The sequence below is a fragment of the Leopardus geoffroyi genome, chromosome C2, assembly GCF_018350155.1.
Source record: "Leopardus geoffroyi isolate Oge1 chromosome C2, O.geoffroyi_Oge1_pat1.0, whole genome shotgun sequence".
Classification (NCBI taxonomy): Eukaryota; Metazoa; Chordata; class Mammalia; order Carnivora; family Felidae; genus Leopardus; species Leopardus geoffroyi.
In genome coordinates, this window is record NC_059333.1 from 156,697,133 (window position 1) to 156,715,621 (window position 18,489).

The 18,489-nt window shown below is 49.9% G+C and overlaps 1 protein-coding gene across 1 annotated transcript in view; it reads left to right on the plus strand.

Moving 5' to 3' along the window:
- Positions 1-17,365, plus strand: part of TRIM71 (tripartite motif containing 71) — a 66,493-nt gene extending 49,128 nt beyond the window's left edge. Inside the window, exons 3-4 of the mRNA XM_045436693.1 lie at positions 9,203-9,337; positions 12,528-17,365. Of these exons, the coding sequence (XP_045292649.1) occupies positions 9,203-9,337; positions 12,528-13,979 (1,587 nt within the window). The 3' untranslated portion in view covers positions 13,980-17,365. The remainder of the gene's footprint in view (positions 1-9,202; positions 9,338-12,527) is intronic.
- Positions 17,366-18,489: the final 1,124 nt, after the last annotated feature.

Sequence of the window (18,489 nt, forward strand, 5' to 3'; positions counted from 1 at the left end):
AATCTCCAAGGCCATGTCCTACATCCTGAAGGTACAGCTTGTACCAGTAGGAAAGGTCAACAATAGGAATTAAGGTTTTTCAGCCCCTTACATTCATAGAGTTTGGGATCACATTATAATATAGTGTTAACTAAAACTAGGAAACCCTGAAATTGGTCCAGGAAAAATTATGCAAAACAAGTAAAGATGCATAAAAAAAATCATGGGAGGAAGTAGAAATAAGCCAAAATAAGAATAGTGGTGTTTTGCTGATTATGGTGGGACTGAGGCAGTTTTCTTTCCCCCAGTTTTATTGAGGGAAATGGATATTCAATGAACTGTACGTATTTAAAGCATATGAACACATATATATTCAACGTGTATTTCACCCATGAAAACACAACTATGTCAAGGTTAGGAACATGTTTATCACCGTCAAGTGTTTTCTTAAATTCTTGTGATAGTACCTGCTTTCCAGGTCCCAAGCAATTTATTCATCCCCATTCTGTCATAGTTTAGGATTTTGTTCGTTTTAACCCGGGAGGAAATGAGTTTAGCCATGAGTAACAGGCCTTCACTCTGCTCCCAAATGTGGTAGCTTAAATATGCAAGGCGTTAATTTCTCCTGTTTCAAAAAGTTATTGTAGAGGTGCAGAAAGTCATTGGGGAATCCTTCAGCTTTGCTTCGCCATTCCGAGGTGTTGACATTCATACCTTTGGCTACAAATGGCCGCTGGAACTCATGATATAGCATCTGTATTCTGGACAATTGAAACAGGCATGCTCCCGCCTTTTATAGGGATTTCCTAGAAGGCTGCATGGCACTTCTCAATTGGTCAAAATCCAGGCTTTTGACTGCTTCATTCGCCAGGGTGTTTTTTCTTCCAAGTGTTTATTTAAATTCCAGTTAGTTAACATACAGTGTAATATTAGTTTCAGGTTTAGGATTTAGTGATTCGTCACTTAACATACAACATCCAGTGCTCATCACAAGTGCCCTTCTTAATACCCATGACCCATTTAATCTAGCCTCCCCACCCACCTTCCCCCCAGCAAACCTCAGTTTGTTCTCTATAATTCAGAGTCTGTTTTATGGTTGGCTTCTCTTTCCCCCCGCCACACGTTCACCTGTTTTGTTCCTTAAATTCCACACGAGTGAAATCATATAGTATTTGCCTTTCTCTGACTTATTTCACTTAGCATAATAGGCTCTAACTCCATCCATGGCAAGATTTCATTCTTCTTTATGGCTGAGTACTATATGTATGTGTGTGTGTGTGTGTGTATATATACACACACACACACACACACACACACACACACACACACCCACCCACCCACCACATCTTTATTCGTTCATTGGTCGATGGACATTTGGACTCTTCATAGTTTGGCCATCATTGATAATGCTGCTACGTATAACAGCAAGGTGCGTATATTTCCTTGAATCGGTGTTTCTGTATCCTTTGGGTAAATTCCTAGCAGTGCAATTCCTGGATCACAGGGTAGTTCTATTTTTAATTTTTTTGAGGAACCTCCACACTTTGCCAGAGCGGCTGCACCAGTTTGGCTCCCACCAAACAGTGCAAGAGGGTTCCCCTTTCTCTGCATCCTCGCCAACATCTGTTATTTCCTGGGCTGTTAATTTTAGCCATTTGCAGGGGCGTTTTGATTCACGTTCGCTAGAGCTTCTGTTACTCTTCATCTGATAACTAGTATTAGTGAGTAGTAGCGATAAGAGTAAAGTGGGTGTTGTGCACACTGGCTATCTTTGCCCTACCCTTTTGCTGAGTTCCGTTATTGGACTTGAGTTGCCTACCTGGTTGAAAGGGTAAACGCTCTTCGTGTTAAACTACAGTGATAAATACCGCACCATTTAGCACAAAAATTAGAAGGACTGAGCTTGATGACTAAGCATGACTTTCTTAAATTGCATAAGTGAAGATAAATGTAAGTTAATCCAGACTTTCTGGACTACCTTGGTTCCCTGACTTCTGTTTTGTTTGATCACTTTAATAGACCATGCACCCTGCCGCATCCCTATCTGACGCTATGGAAAGTCTATCCCAAGGAATGCTGAGGATGGCTACTGTTTTATATGAATTTATACAAATGAACGCAGAAAGTAGATGAAAGAAACATTTTTTTCTGTTACAGATCTGGAAATAGAAGAACAAAATTTCGTCGTTATGCTTAAGATCCCAGATCTCCTCAGCCATAGGCCTTGTCTTTTCACTAGTAAGAATGAACAGTCCTGGGGCGCCTGGGTGGCTCAGTCGGTTAAGTGTTCGGCTTCAGCGCAGGTCATGATCTCATGGTTATTGAGTTCAAGCCCCGCGTCAGGCTCTGTGCTGACAGCTCAGAGCCTGGTGTTGGCTCAGGATTCTGTGTCTCCCTGTCTCTGCCCCTCCTCAGCTTGCACTCTGTCTCTCTCAAAAACAAATAGACATTAAAAGAAAAATTTCAAATGAACTGTCCCTGTTTCCTGAGCTCTACTCTGCTTTAGCCACTGGAACAGACACTTTCTCCAGTATGCGAGGTTTGGGTGTTTGTTCCATTTGGCAGAGAGAAAATTGTGCTTGAAAGCGACTGAGCAACCCCCCAGAAGTCACACTGGCAACGAGTGGGGGGATTGCAGTTTGAGTCCAAAACTGATGGTCACGACCTCTCATTGGGGAGGCAGCTGTGCCCCCGCCTTCCCTTCTTGTGCATGTGCACTCAGTGTACACAAATGTGAGGGACTCGAGTGCACCGTGACCTAATTGACATTTTTCCCAGGCTGTCTTCATGAGGATCCTTGGTTGCAGTTGAATGAAAGGAGATGAATAGTCTCAGGGGACCGGGTGGAACACGGATGGATCGGGCTTCAGGTGTCCAGGGACTCAGACCTTGGTGCCAGCACTCGGTCTCTTAGCTCTGCCTCTCTCCATGGTGGCCTCGTTCTTGCTGTTGAACGTGGTGGGCATACACGGAGATGCCTTCCAGTCTTGCAGTATTGCAGCAAGCTATCCTCAGGGGGAGAGTTTTCCTTTTCCTCTCTTCTCCCTGTTGGGGAGAGGTTGGAACCTCCATTTGTAAAATTGCGGGGAAGGGCCCTTGATCGACCTGGCATCCTTCATTCCTCCTTGGGCACTGCACCTGGAGGCACTATGATTGGAAACTTCCTTTGGCCGAAATGAATGAGCACAAACACATCCCATAAGTAAAGGATACTACAGCCAAATCTGCAGTCAGATTTAAGTTCTTACCAACCTTACTTACCTTTGCATGAGTATCCATGACCGTTCACAATATATCTGCACTCCGTACAACTTGGGACTTGTGTGTTTTCATTTCCTTCTTACCAGCTTTTGTTTATAAAAAGACTTTTAAGAGCTCCATTCCCTTTCTTCAAACAGGCACATTTATCCATTATTAAATTACAAGTATTGGATGTACAGTTGACTGTGGACCACGGTTCCTGAGATATAACTCTGAGAGACTCACTACTTGTTTTCATTTAGCTTGAGACACTTAGTTCCAGAAAAAAAAAACACCCAGAAGCAAATCCTTCAATTAATTCTATTTAATCCTGTATAGAGAATTAACTCTGACAAAGGGTCTAGAGTTATCTACAACGAAGGAAGCATGAAAGATGTCTGTAGTGTACCTCATCGATGTTTTAAGACTGATCACTCAATTTTTAGGGCTTTTTAAAACCTTTTATTACTTTAACTTTGACTCTTCCTGGAAGTAAAACTTTTTGGTCACTTACGTAATTAGAGGGTGTCGTAAGGTGCACTGACTCCCCTGGGGTGGGAGAGATGTCTATAATCAGGATCAAGACACAAGTTGCTCTCAGAACGGGAGCCTTGATTTTTCAATTAATGTATTTATCGCACTTAAGATGCCATTGATTGTAATACGCACATTTATTTTAGATGAACCTCACAAAGGGAAAGCCCCACTGGCAGTTTTAAGATGAGGCTTAGTTTCTTTTTTTTTTTTTAAACTTTAATTTTATTTTTTTAACGTTTATTTATTTTTGAGACCGAGAGAGAGAGAGCGCATGAACAGGGGAGGGGCAGAGAGGGAGACACAGAATCGGAAGCAGGCTCCAGGCTCTGAGCCATCAGCCCAGAACCCGACGCCGGGCTCGAACTCGCGGACCGCGAAATCGCGACCTGAGCTGAAGTCGGACGCTTAACCGACTGAGCCACCCAGGCGCCCCAAGATAAGTCTTAGTTTCAAAGTATTAAATGTGATAAAATTACATTTTAGAGTGAACTACAGTATCTCCCATGTCCAGTTTTGTGCTCTGTGAGTTTGCAGGTGACATTGGCATTCTCTGGTATTCTTCTGCCTGTTGGGACACTAATGATACCAGTCACCTGGCCACCCCTGTTTCCCCTAACAGACATCATTAATCGCTTTCTGTACTCTTCCCTCAGAAACCCAGTTGGCCTCCACACTGAGTGACCAGCACTCGGCTGGCACACTGATTTGCCTACCCAGATGGAGACCCTCAGTTTTCAGATGTTAGACTGAGCCTGCCAGCTCTAAATGACAACATTGGGATGCCTGCGTGGCTCAGTCAGTTACACATCTGGCTCAGGTCCCATGAGATCAAGCCTGGTTGGGATTGTCTCTCTCCCTCTCTTTGCCCCTCCTTCGTTCACACATGGTTCTGAGCACTCATTCTCTCTCTCTCTCTGTCTCTCAAAATAAAGGTTTAAGAGATAACATGAGGGGCACCTGGGCAGCTCTGTCAGTTGAGCATCCAACTTTGGCTCAGGTCGTTACTTCATCGCTCATTGGTTCCAGCCCTGCGTTGGGCTCTGTGCTGACAGCTCAGTGCTTGAAGCCTACTTCGGATTCTGTGTCTCCCTCCTTCCCTCCCTCCCTCCCTCTCTCTCTCTCAAAAATGAATAAACATTTTAAATTAAAAGTATAACATTTTTCTGGGGTCCCTGGGTGGCTCGGCTGGTTGAGCGTGCAACTTCAGGTCAGGTCATGATCTCATGGTTGGTGAGTTTGAGCCCCACGTCAGGCTCTCTGCTGTCTGCTCAGAGCCTGCTTCAGATCCTCTGTCTCCCTCTCTCTGCCCCTCCCCTGCTTGTGCACACGCTGTTCTCTTTCTTTCAAAAATAAATTAAAAAAAATAATAACCTCCTTCTCTAGCTGCATGCTTGTTGGGTAATTTTTGTTTTCCCTTCTTGATTGTAAATTGAATGTTTCTGTTTTTGAAATTTACCCAGCCCTTTACCCACTGTCATTTCCCCCCTCCCACCTGCCCCTTGTTTCCTTCAAATGCCCTGTTTAGATAATGGAAAGTAGTTCAGCAGGTCCTGGTCTGCACATCTTGGAATGCAGTGCTTGACCGGACTTCACATGGTTAGGAAAAGGACGCTATATTTTGTCTCTGCACGTAGGGCTTTTATGACTCTCAGCCCAGGGAATGAGCCTATCCTTGCGCACTTGGGGATCGCTCAAGTTACAGTAAGAGCTTTGTACCCCTTCTAGCTGATGGGAAAAGAGAAGAAACCGTCCTTGTCATAGAAGGGAAATCGAGACCCGAGGGCCTGCTAGGGACCTGGCAGGGAGCAGGCCTGGCTAGGAGACTGTAGGGAGAGAGGCGAATAGACACTCGTAGCCAAAGAGGGTGGTCCTTGCTCTGTCCTGCAGGAGGTTCTTGTCCTGCGGGAACGTAAGCCCGCTACTTCCATTTCCTGTGGTTTTTATGGAGAACCAGTCAGTATATGATACGGCGTTGGTATAAATAGCAGTTTGCCGCCTCTGCTTTCCGTTGAGGAAGCTAAGAAATCTATGGGCAAAGGCTTGGTTGCCTCGGTCATGTATTGACTGGGACGCCAGGTAACGTGTCTGAAAACAGGGTGTGTGGGTTACTAAGGTATACTCTGCACGGAATCTGACCCCTTCGCACTTGTGCCGTGTGGTGCTGGGCTGCGGCCCTGCAAACCGCGTGTCCGGAGGTCGGGAAAAGGGACTTCCTTCTTCCGTTTGCCTTCCTGCTCGTAGCGGCATTTCTTCGCCCTGGCAGCAGAGGTTAGTTCCAGTTTCCAGCTTTTGCCACTCCCAGAATGAGCTGGGCCTGGCCCCTGGTCCCTGCTTGTAACCGTGTCTCTTCTCTGTGTCCTCCTGGCCCAGGGGTGGCGGCCGCTTACCAGTTACGGTCTGCCTCTCGGCCTCCGTATGCCCTTTGCCCTGACAGTTCTCCACTTCCTGTTTAACCAGATTCTCTACACTAAATCATCTCCGTTTAAAAAAGTCTGGTGAGGTTTCCCGTTTTCTGAGTCCATCCTGACCACCTGAGACCTTTGAAATCGACCTCGCGCATTTAGGATACCTGTATGTATGCATTCAGTGATTGATCGGTCTAAATTTTGATCGTTTGGTAATTTGGATATTTCCATCTGCTTCAGTTTGTTGGCTGCTGTTTCCTAGGGCTGCTATAAGAAATTACTGTAAACTGGTGACTTAAAATAGGAATTTATTCGTGCAGGATTCTGGGGGCTAGGAGTCCGAAATCAGGGTGTCAATGTGGCTGTGCTCTGAAGGCTTTAGGGAAGAACCACTCCTTGCCATCTCCAAGCTTCTGGTAGTCACCAGCACTGCTTGGTTTTCCTTGGCTTGTACCTGCACGGCTCCTAATTCCTGTCCCTGTTGTCATGTGGTCTTTCTCTGCGTGTCTGTGTCTTCACGTGGCCTTATGTGATGCTCCCTCATTGGATTTGGGACTCCCTCTAGTCCAACATGACCACATCGTAACTCGTCAGCCTGAAATTGGGGGACGCAATATATTTTTTTAAATATTGATTTACATTTTTTAAACCTTTTTTGATCTTTCACATTTACTTATTATTGAGAGACAGAGAGACATAGAGTGTGAGCAGGAGAGGGACAGAGAGAGGGGGAGACACAGAATCTGAAGCAGGCTCCAGGCTCTGAGCTGTCAGCACAGAGCCTCGAACTCAGGAGCCATGAAATTCATGACCTGAGCTGAAGTCAGGCTTAACCAACCTAGCCACCCAGGCTCCCTGAGAGAGAGGGAGGGAGGGAGAGACAGAGAGAGAGAGGGAGAGAGCGAGCGAGCAGGGGAGGGGCAGAGAGAGGGGGAGACACAGAATCCGAAGCAGGTTCCAGGCTCTGAGCTGTCAGCACAGAGCCGGACACGGGGCTCGAACTCACAAAGTGCGAGGTCATGACCTGAGCCTAAGTCGGACCCTTAACCAACTGAGCTGCCCAGGCGCCCCTAATAGTGATTTATTTTTGAGAGCGAGAGAGAGCATGCAAGCAGGGGTGGGGCACAGGGGGTGGGGTAGAGGATCCAAGGTGGACTTTGACAGCAGAGAGCCTGACCTCAGGCTTGAACTCACAAACCATGAGATCATGACCGGAGCCGAAGTTGGATGCTTAACCAACTGAGTGCCCAGGTGCCCCTGGGGGAGACAGTATCGAACCCAATATACTTACCTAGTGCTTTGTTAAAATAATGGCCATGGCCGTAGACATTAGCACGGGTAAAACATATCATGGACTGCGTAACTAGCCCCGCATTTCGTTTGATAAGCAATGCAATGACACTTAGGTAGGAAAGGTGGAACAGAAACACGGGAAGGGGTCGTTCACTGCCAGTTTCAGGAAGGAAGTGGCATCTGAGCTGGGTTGTAAAATGTAGGCTGAATTTGGAAGAGACTGCATTCCAAGCCACGGATAGTCTCTGAGCATTCCAGATCTGCCCGAGTGCCACCTCTGATCAGCTCAGTGGATTGTTAGGCCTCACAGGGATTGGGGCAGAGGATGCCATGAGCAGTCAGCCACGTCAAGCAAGGGTGCTTTGGAGGCAGTTGCGATGTGAGTGTGACTTTCATGCCATTGGCACGTCACCTAGACTGAGAGCATTAACGGGGGGATTCCCTGTTGTAAGCGACTGTTTAAAGGGAAGCCTAGTCCTACACATAAGGGTGCTCATATGTGTTGTTGGGTTCCAGAAGAGGCAGCGGTGTGGAGACAGCAGAGTATGGGCGCCGTGGGGAGAAGGGAGGTGGAGGACTCCCTGGTGGGTGTGGAAGTGTGCGGGGCTAGATGGCTGTGATGCTTACATAACTCGGAAGGTGCTAAATGCCACTGCATTTTATGGCCTACGTCTATTACCACAACTTAAAAACAAAATTGGGCAGGCAGTGTGCGTGGGCCTAGGTGCAGGACTGTGCCTGTGAGCCGGGAGGCCCATGGGATGAAGGGGAAGCATGCTTGAGGTTCCGCTGCAAGTGTTGGTCTGCTGAGCACTGTTGATAAGGTAAACACGATGTCCTACTCGGCCAGGGGCTGTGCTGAGCTCCCTCTGTGGATTATCCTGCCTTTCCCTTGGTCCAGGGTGCGCCCGTGCTCGGTTCCTGAGCCCAGACCAGGCTCCAAACCCTTGGTGCTCCTCTAGGCCCCTCTTAATTTGGGACACCCACCCTAAGACCTGTTGAGCACCGTCAGCGGTTTGGAATCCCTGATTTCATAGCTCGGTATCTCAAAGAAATCCTTGTGGCTTTTCAAGACACATCATGTAATATTAATGAAAACACTGGGCCTTCTGTCTTGATTAATTTTTTATGAACAATAATACGTCTGATTAAACTGGCTGCTTTACTAGGGCTGCTGGTGCAGGGTGGGGCACAGGGTGGTGCGGAGATGGTCTGGCGAGCTGACTTGACCACAGGGCGCGCACGGTTTCTCTGGCAGAGCAGACAGTCCCCTGGGTCGCTTGGGGCTGGTGCTGGCCAGAGTGAGCTGAGCTGCTGATGCTTTGACGGTAACGGGAGGCCTGCAGCTCCCCCACACCCTCGCCTGAGGGCCGTGCCGGCCTGCGGGGTCTTCCCTGGTGGCCAGTAAGGCCAGAAAGTCTGTGGGGAGTGGCACATGTCACGTCCGATCCTCCTTCCCGGTTTTCGGCCGGGGCCCCGCTACCCTGGGCTCCCGGTGTCAGAGTGGCTCTTAAGGGTCCTGACGCTCGCTGTGCAGGTGCCGTTTCCCGTACGAGGAAATCCAGTGCCTGCCCGCACCTCCTCGGTTCCATGTCGGACAGGTGCGCTCTCTCCCTGCGTGCCTGCTTTCTTTCCAGGGAAGCGGGCCAAGTGGTCCCGGGGCCCAGGCTGCGAGCTTTTTGGGTCTCTGACTTGCACGGAGCAGCGGAGGTCCTCCTAACGCCGTGAGCTTGTTCTTGGTTTTCCAGCTGAGCATCGAGCAGGCCCAGACGGTGGCGGAACAGGTGGAGATGAAGGCCAAGGTGGTACAGTCGGAGGTCAAAGCCGTGACTGCGCGGCACAAGAAGGCCCTGGAGGAACGGGAGTGTGAGCTGCTGTGGAAGGTAAGGGGAGCTCGTGCACCCCTGCCCCGGCCTCCGCGGCCGGTGGGTTTTCAGTGAGCTGCGGAGAACCCGTGAGGATTTGAGCGTCTGCTCGCCTCCAGACCCCAGCTGGAAGCCGGGAGGTTCTCCACGAAGGTGGTTGGGTATCCTCAAAAGGAGACCGAGAGAAGGGGGCACGGTCGAGAATGTTATGAAAGCAAGCAGGTGGGAAGCATCCTTAATTTTGGGGTCCTGCCTAATTGTACTAAGTGACCCCCTGTCTCCCACTTGGGAGGGCAACACGCGTGTGCCCGCTCTTTAGATGAAATCAGCTGGAAGGAGCCGTCTCCCCACCCAAGTCTTCATGCCAACATTGTCTCCTCTGATCTTCCCTCTGCCCTTGGAAGAGGAGAGAATCTGTTGCCTGTGAATGGGTCTGAACTTCAAGCCAGTTCGGCTGTAATCACGCTCTCTTAATACATGAATGAGACCATACACGTTGCTGAGTAAAAAGGGTGCACTTAGGTGTGTGCGTGCTCGTTTTAATCATCTGAACTATGTGAAGGTACACATGGGATCTCAGTTTCTGAAAGTGATCCTCACCAGTCACTATGCCCTAAAATGTTCTGCAAGGCTGCGTTGGAGTTGTGCATGGCATTTTCCATTTAGTTAGCTCACAGCCGATTGCTTTCTGCCTCTGCTGGCTTCTCAGGAAATAGGACTCAGTTGCCTTTTGATGAGAAGTGAAGAATCCTTGGGCAGAAGAAGTCTCAAGATTTTATTCAGCACATATTTTCTGGAGGCACCTTTGTGGGCCTGACATGGTTTCCAGACACTCACGTGCCCCCATGGTCAGCCAGGTTCATGCCACCCACGACTGGTAATTATAACTGAAAGGGGCCCGCTTTGTGCAACCTGAGAGCTCTCTGGGGAACGCTGCCACAAATCGCTCTTCAGGATTTGCTGATGAAAAGGCCTTTGTGCGAAGGAGTTTCTCTGCGCATCGCACCTTAGGTGCCCTCCCTCCTGTGAGGCCGACTCCTGCCCGCTCCCTAAAGGCAGTTCTCTTTCAGGGGGCTTGGAAAGCAAGTTTTTAGTCTTGGAGAAGCAAATTTGGAAGAAGAGTCAGTCTCTTTTCGCAATATACTTTGTTTCTACCTCATTTCTAAAAACTCATTCTCCGATAACCTCTGAAACAAGCTCACTCGTTCGGAGCACAGGTACCTAAGTCCCATTTGTCTTTACTTTTTATTTTTATGCCTCGCCCTCCAGATTTTGTGGGAGTCCCACTCTCTTTTACTAATTACTGCCTTTCCGCCCCTCCCAGCAAAGCTTTCCTGCCTGTCTCTGCTCGGATACGTCTTTGTTATACAACATCTAATTTTCTTGCATCACGCATTACTGAAGGGATTTGAGTGCCAGGTGACCCGGTTTTGTGTATCTAGATGTTTTTTCATGCCTGTGGCTTACACATTTCCAGGGGATTCGGCTACCTTGTGGGATTAGCTGCAGCCACCTCGTTGAGAGATCCAAACCAAAGGCCAGAGGTTTGGCCCAGCGCAAAAACAAAGGAGAAAGCTGCTCTTGGATCTGTCCCCACACGTGTCCTGCTCCCAGAGCCGACAGATGGAAAATCATGAATGGGTCAAAAATCACATCATTGCCCCCACCAAGGGAAGATCGGACTGAAATCCAGGCCCTCCCCCCAGCAGGAGATCCTTCTTCTGAAATAGTCTTTCTGTGGTATTGTCATCAGCAGAGCTCTCAGAAGTCGTGATTCTGTCTGCAAAATGGCACGAGTCAGCTGGGTGGCACCTTTATTCCCATCACAGGGGAAATCACTTTAAATTGGAGGACTTTTGCTGATCTGATGCAGAAACATGGAGAAGTGGCTCTTTCATTGGTCAGAGTGAACCCCACGCCCCCAAGTAGAGTGGCTTGAGACCCTCAGAAGCAGGGATTATTTGGGGCAGGTCTGATTTCAGGTTTGTAGGTCACAGCAATTTGGATTTAAAGGGCTCCTTTGGAAATACAGGCCAGTGGTTTCCAAAGACTTCTCTCCAAATTTGGGGTGTGGGGCCTTTCTGTGGAGGCAGAAAACCGTGGAGATGGGATATGTGGCCGGGCAAGGGGGTACAGGTTGTAATCTTGAATTAGGTTCTCAACAAATCCCTTCACTCCCTCCACATACAGTCCTTCTTCCTCTCAGGGGCGGGGGCCGTAGAGAGAGGGAGAAGTCTTTGAAGAGATTGCAGGCTCTGTGGCTGCACTGAAAATTCAGCCCTTTGGGAGTGCAAGACTGGCCTTGTGTCCACTGGGAGGTCCTGCTGCTGAGGACAAAGACCTTACTCTCTGTTGGTCATTATGCACCCCCAGTGCCTGGCACAAAGCAGGTGCTCTGTAAGCATTTGTTTTGTGGCTCTTCTTGGCTTTTGATTTTGATTTTATTATTACAGGAATAATGAGAGGACTCCATATGTCCTTTTCCCAGATTTACTGATCATTTTACATTTTGACCCATTCTCGCCATTCTACGTGTGCACTCTGTGTGTGATTCGAGCGAGAGCCAGTTGGCATGTTGTGGACAGGATGCCTCTTTACCCTCCAACACTTCTGTGTTTATTTCCTCTGAGCAAGGGCATTCTCTTACATCATCACAGTTACTCAAAATCAGGAAGTTCAACCTTGGAACCATGCTAGTATCTGATCCCCCGGTCCCTGCTCCGTGTTCCGTGGGGTCTTTTTGTTTTTGTTTGAGAGAGAGAGCACACCGGTGGAGGAGGGGTGGAGGGAGCCGGGCGGGACCGGGGAAGGGAGCGAGGATCTCGAGCAGGCTGCATGCCTAGCCTGAGCCCTCAAGCCCTAGCTTGGTCCCACGACCGCTGAGATCATGGCCTGAGCCAGAATCGAGAGTCGGATGTTTAACCCGGGTGCGCCCCCCCCCCCCCCAGCACCGTTTTTAAGAGCAGTGCCCCCCCCCTCCCCCCGGTCCAGGATCCTGCACTGCAAGCCGTAGTCCCGTTTTCAGTCCTCTCTCGTGATCTGGGACAGTTCCTCGGCCTCCCTCCGTCCCGGGAGTTTGGCCGTTTCTGAAGAGCACGGGCCAGCCGTCCTCGGGCGCCCGCACGAGGTGTGGGTCGGAGTGACCGGTGCCGGGCCGTGCGTCTCGCTCCCTTGCCTGCCTCAAAGCCTCCGTGCTCTGTCCCTGCAGGTGGAGAAGATCCGCCAGGTGAAAGCCAAGTCCCTGTACCTGCAGGTGGAGAAGCTGCGACAGAGCCTCAACAAGCTGGAGAGCACCATCAGCGCTGTGCAGCAGGTCCTGGAGGAGGGGCGGGCGCTGGACGTCCTGCTGGCCCGGGACCGCATGCTGGCCCAGGTGCAGGAGCTGAAGACCGTGCGCGGCTTCCTGCAGCCCCAGGAGGATGACCGGGTCATGTTCACGCCCCCGGACCAGGCCCTGTACCTGGCCATCAAGTCCTTCGGCTTCGTCAGCAGCGGGGCCTTCGCGCCCCTCACCAAGGCCACGGGCGACGGCCTCAAGAGGGCGCTCCAGGGCAAGGTGGCCTCCTTTACCGTCGTCGGCTACGACCACGACGGGGAGCCTCGCCTCTCGGGGGGCGACCTGATGTCGGCCGTGGTCCTGGGCCCCGACGGCAACCTGTTCGGTGCCGAGGTGAGCGACCAGCAGAACGGGACGTACGTGGTGAGCTACCGGCCGCAGCTGGAGGGCGAGCACCTCGTGTCGGTCACCATGTGCAACCAGCACATCGAGAACAGCCCCTTCAAGGTGGTGGTCAAGTCGGGCCGCAGCTACGTGGGCATCGGACTCCCGGGCCTGAGCTTCGGCAGCGAGGGCGACGGCGACGGCAAGCTGTGCCGCCCCTGGGGCGTGAGCGTGGACAAGGAGGGCTACATCGTCGTGGCCGACCGCAGCAACAACCGCATCCAGGTGTTCAAGCCGTGCGGGGCCTTCCACCACAAGTTCGGCACCCTGGGCTCCCGGCCCGGGCAGTTCGACCGGCCAGCCGGCGTGGCCTGCGACGCCTCCCGCAGGATCGTGGTGGCCGACAAGGACAATCATCGCATTCAGGTCTTCACGTTCGAGGGCCAGTTCCTGCTCAAGTTCGGCGAGAAGGGAACCAAGAACGGGCAGTTCAACTACCCTTGGGACGTGGCGGTGAACGCGGAGGGCAAGATCCTGGTCTCAGACACCCGGAACCACCGGATCCAGCTGTTCGGGCCCGACGGCGTCTTCCTGAATAAGTACGGCTTCGAGGGGGCTCTCTGGAAGCACTTTGACTCCCCCCGGGGCGTGGCCTTCAACCACGAGGGCCACTTGGTGGTGACCGACTTCAACAACCACCGGCTCCTGGTCATCCACCCCGACTGCCAGTCCGCGCGCTTCCTGGGCTCCGAGGGCACGGGCAACGGGCAGTTCCTGCGCCCGCAGGGTGTGGCCGTGGACCAGGAGGGGCGCATCATCGTGGCCGACTCCAGGAACCACCGGGTGCAGATGTTCGAGTCCAACGGCAGCTTCCTGTGCAAGTTTGGCGCCCAGGGCAGCGGCTTCGGGCAGATGGACCGCCCCTCCGGCATCGCCGTCACCCCCGACGGGATGATCGTGGTGGTGGACTTTGGCAACAATCGGATCCTCATCTTCTAATCCCGCTCTCTGGGCTTCTGTGTTGGGGTGTGCGCGTCTCCCTCTGTCTCCGTTGGAATTTCAAAGAAGAAACAGTCTCAGGGAAATTTCTTTTTTTCTTTTGTTGAAAGAGAACAAGAAGAGTACAACATTGCTTGAGTCCTACCTCATCTTTATTTTTTTTACAGATGAATGTACTTCTCTTTTCTGCAGGGATTGAGCCTGTGACGTGATAATTTCTATCTACCTCATGAATCTTTGCATTTCCTTCCCCAGCAGGCCCTCTGCCCTCCTCCCCACCCTCACTCAGTGGAGTTCACGTTTCCCTCTGACCCTCCGTGGGGCGTGATATGCACAAGCCTGGCGTCTCTGTGGCTGGGTGGGGGGCACTGGATGTGTGTGGTGGGGGTGTATTCTGTAGATTGAGCCAAGGAAACATGAAAAAACTACGTAAAAAAAAAAAATGAAAAACTATAAAATGTGGAAAAATAAGATTTAAAAATGCTTAATTATAGAGTATTTGTGTTCTGGAGAATACTGTGTTTTGGGGATTAGATTGTGTTGTGTGATCTTGATCTTTTTGGGAGACTTTCTGATTTTTTTTGTGTGTTTTTTTTTTTAAATGCTGCAACAGAGAACTTTTCTGTGTTCTCCTTTTATACCTCAGTGTGTTTATCATCCTGTTCAGCATCTTTTCTTATTCCTAGAAACTGTGGCTGTGTCTGTGGCTTGCTAGCCAAGAAAAGCAGACTGTTCTATTCATACTTTAGGATATGTGACCCTTGTTTCCTTTAAGGGACGTTGGGTACACCTGCGTGTTTGTGGGTCCGAGTCATCTTACGCCAGAATAGTAAAGCTGCGGGTGATAAACCACCACCCGAAGAAACTTTTCTTCTCACGCTTGGGTTTCTAAAAAATAGATGTAGCTTAGGATTTTGGATTAAAAGTATTCTCAAAAGTTAAGTACTCTTAGTTTGCTGTTGGTTATAAAGTTCAGTGGAAGGAAGAAGAAAATCAACCTCGTTCTCAGAAAAGAGGGTGTCCGGCCTGCCTGACCGGCTGACTTGTGTGCGGGCGGGCAGGCGAGTGCCGAGGTAGTCCACCTAGAGCATGAGAAAGAAACAGGCTACCCCGGCACTCTGAGGGAGGGTGGAGGTCAGTCCCCGACCCCGGCTTGAATGTCGTTCTGTTAATGCGAAGTGTTTCTTTTCCTAAGAAGAGTAGGCAAAGAAACGACCTTTTCCTTTAAAAGCACAATTTTTTTCCTGCTTTGGAAGTTCAGGGAAATAGAATGTTTGAAAGTCAGACGGGAACAGCTCACCCCCGCACCCTCTGCCCGGGTCGCTTTTGCAGAGCGGTCTGCTTCCGAGCCACGCAGTAGGACCTCGTGGTTCACGTGGATTTTTTTTTTCCCCCAAAGGCCTTTGAATGTAAAGGATTTGTAAACCAAATTGCCCCAACCCAACACGTAGGATGCAATGCCTTTTGTGAAACCTCTCTCGGTACCAAAGAATGAACACTTAAGCCAGGCTCCCACTGCAGAACTGTGGGATGGCGTCCGTCACTTTACAGGGTTGGATTGTTGTAAGCCGGACTCGGGTACAGAGCCTTGTGCATCTGGGCATTACCTGTCTTTCAGGTGGGAAGTAGGTATAGCTGACGTTCTGCTTGTGAGGACCCACGTGGGTCCCTGCATTCCCCCAAATGCTGAGTAGGAACCAAATTCCAGAGTGGCGCACCTCGGGAGGAAGAGGTGGTCTCTGACGATGGGCTCACGGGGACACCTCTTGTCGAAACAGAAGGACTGACGGGTCAGCGTCTGTCCCCGTATGTACGAGAAAATTACCCTTGCAATATGGACGTAGTTTTAAACGAACAGGAAGAGCTAACATGTGCAGAAATGTGTTTTCTTCCTCCCGGAGGAAGAAAGGGTGCCGGGGGCAGCGTAGCGAGCCAATCAATGGTCTCCTGGACATGTGCCACTTTCAGGGGACCCTAGGTCTTCCCCGTCGCATTAGAGCAGGGTTTCTGAATGACCAATGTGGGGAAAAACTCATAAAGGAGAACCGCATGCAATAAAGGATCCAAAAATTGGAAAGTAGCTTCCAGCTGCTGCCTCCCGGCTGCTGTGTTTCAGGGGGAGGAGGCGTCAGGAAATCCTGTTTTGGAAAACCGCCTTGTACTGAAGCATTTGGTATTGAGTCCTTCCCTAGTTCCTATTCAGTTGCCTCTTATTTGTCCCTAGGTTCTAAGTCCTTTGGTAAAGGGTTTGTATAATTAAACATTTTTGTTGTTTTTTATTTTGGAATAACTTGGTGCTGACCTTCCTCCCTTCGCCCTCTCCCCCCAACCACCCAACAAACCACCCTTTAAACACCAAAGACAACTGGTTTTAAATGCTTACGAAACTTTATTCTAAAGAAATGGGTCTTGGAAATTCTTAGAAATGTTCTCGGAAACCTGGGATGAGTTACTTCAGGTAGTCACTACCTTTGAGTCTCCCATCTGTGTTCTGATCTGCCCTTCCCGGGGCCCCCGTAAGTGGGGGGCTCGCGGGACCCGAGTGAGAACTTCTCTTGGTGAGTGGCGGTAACGGGAAACTGCTAAGTTAGCATTTCTCTGTGGATTTGGTTGTAAAGCCAGGGTTTCCACACGGGACCGAAATGATCGGGTCTTAGTTAATAGACTGACCAGTTTGCAGGCTCAAAGCTAGTAGGTCCCCCCTCCGGAATCAGTGTGGAGGTACAAGGTGCTGCCTCTTGCCCTCGGGGGCGGGACACCTCCTTACCTTCCTGCACCCAAAACTGGGCATCGCTGCCATTTGAGAAGCATGGTCACACTTGGGAAGCTTTTGTTTCTAAAACACTGGCCATCTGTGGCTGCCCATGATTGACTCCTGACCCACAGGGATCGGTGCGAAGCACTTTGGAGTGTGTTTGTTGTACAAGGTGGAATGCTCCAAATCAAAGAGTGAGGAGAAGAGCCAACATTTGGAACTCTGGTGTGAGTGAGGCTGTTCAAAATAAGGGTTTTTAACTGGATATTTCCTGCCCGTTTATGAGGTGATGCTAGGGTAGGTAGGAATTGGGTGGAGGAGAGGAGTCTTAAACATGGTGAAAAGATAAGGTCGTGGGTGCTGCGAAGGAGGAAGGAGTATAAACTGTTTCTAATGAGTAAATGTGCTGTTCAGACAATAATCCCCATGTTTGTCTGATCTGGTCAGGTGGCAGGGTGGCATGGGGCGCAAGGTCGGTTTATGCTTGGACAAGATCCCAATTGGATTTGGGTATGTAAGTTTGGGTATCGAGATGGCTAAATAAACCGTGGATAAAAACCACTTTTGGTTGACAGAGTTGACATTTCAGAAGTGTTAGTCTTTAAAATTAAAAAAAAATTAAAAAAAGTCTTCTCTCTGTAAACTTGGTCACGAGAAGCAGTGCTGTCTGGGAAACCTGTGCTCTAGTGTGGCCGGCAGGTGGCAGGTGATTTCGCCGGAGCCCGTGGTCCCGGGTGGTCCCCAAGTGCACGCGAGCTCCTTGATTGACGGATGCCCTTTAAGTCTAACTTATTTGGGGAAACACCTACAAGGGTACCATAAACAATCTAAATTGTGTGTTGGGCCAAAAGAGTCGCCAGATTTGAGGCACTTTGATGGAGTTCTAAGAGAATGGCTTGAGATTGGCTCGTTCGGTTTCGTTCTAGTTAAGCCAAAGCTTAATGATTTCAGGAGGGAAGTCTTTTGAGGCTTGAAGCAGCAGAATACTGTTTATGTGTTGTCTTCCCTTTTGGAAGATTCTACAATTGTTGTGTTCTGGTAGATAGCGAAAGATACGCCAAAGTTCTACGCTTGTTTGTCTGTTTCAAAACAAAAATCCAGTGGTGCCAAAAAGTACTTAGGGTATTTATTGAAAACATCACTCTCCTTGATTTTCCCACAGTCTGGGGCTGTATGAAAGTCAAACGCTTGTACTCCGTGTGAGGATGCCCTACAGCCAGGCCCTCCTGGAACTCGAGCTCTCTCTGGCTTCCTGCAGGCCAACGGCACGGGACGCACATCCCCTTCCACACCACACCATTTGCTCGTGTTTAGTTGCTACCTCACTTGTGGCGAAAGTCATCTACCTCATGTTAGCATCTGACGGGTCTCTGAAAGGCATAGTATTAGTCCCTGGGAGGGTGGGGGGAGGGGGAGGCGGTGGGAAGCTGCCTCTGGAAGAAAACGTTTTTCTAAATCCAGAACTGATTTCTCCCAGGAGAAACGTTTGATTGACCTTGAAAAGAAACTTTGAGACCAGTTATTCCCGTACTCAGGCCAGCGTAGTCCTCAGTCCCGAGTATTACTTACGATCTGGCCTTTCCACCCCAGTAGAAAGTACGCGCGCCATTACCTGGTCGCTCAGTATTATGAAACTACTGGTCCGCCTGACCTGTGTGAGGACTTAACTGCAAATGAAGACCTTTAGGTCTCTTTCTCTCTTCAAGAGAAAAATATTTTATCTATAGTTTGAATGTCTGCAAATGTACCCTTTTA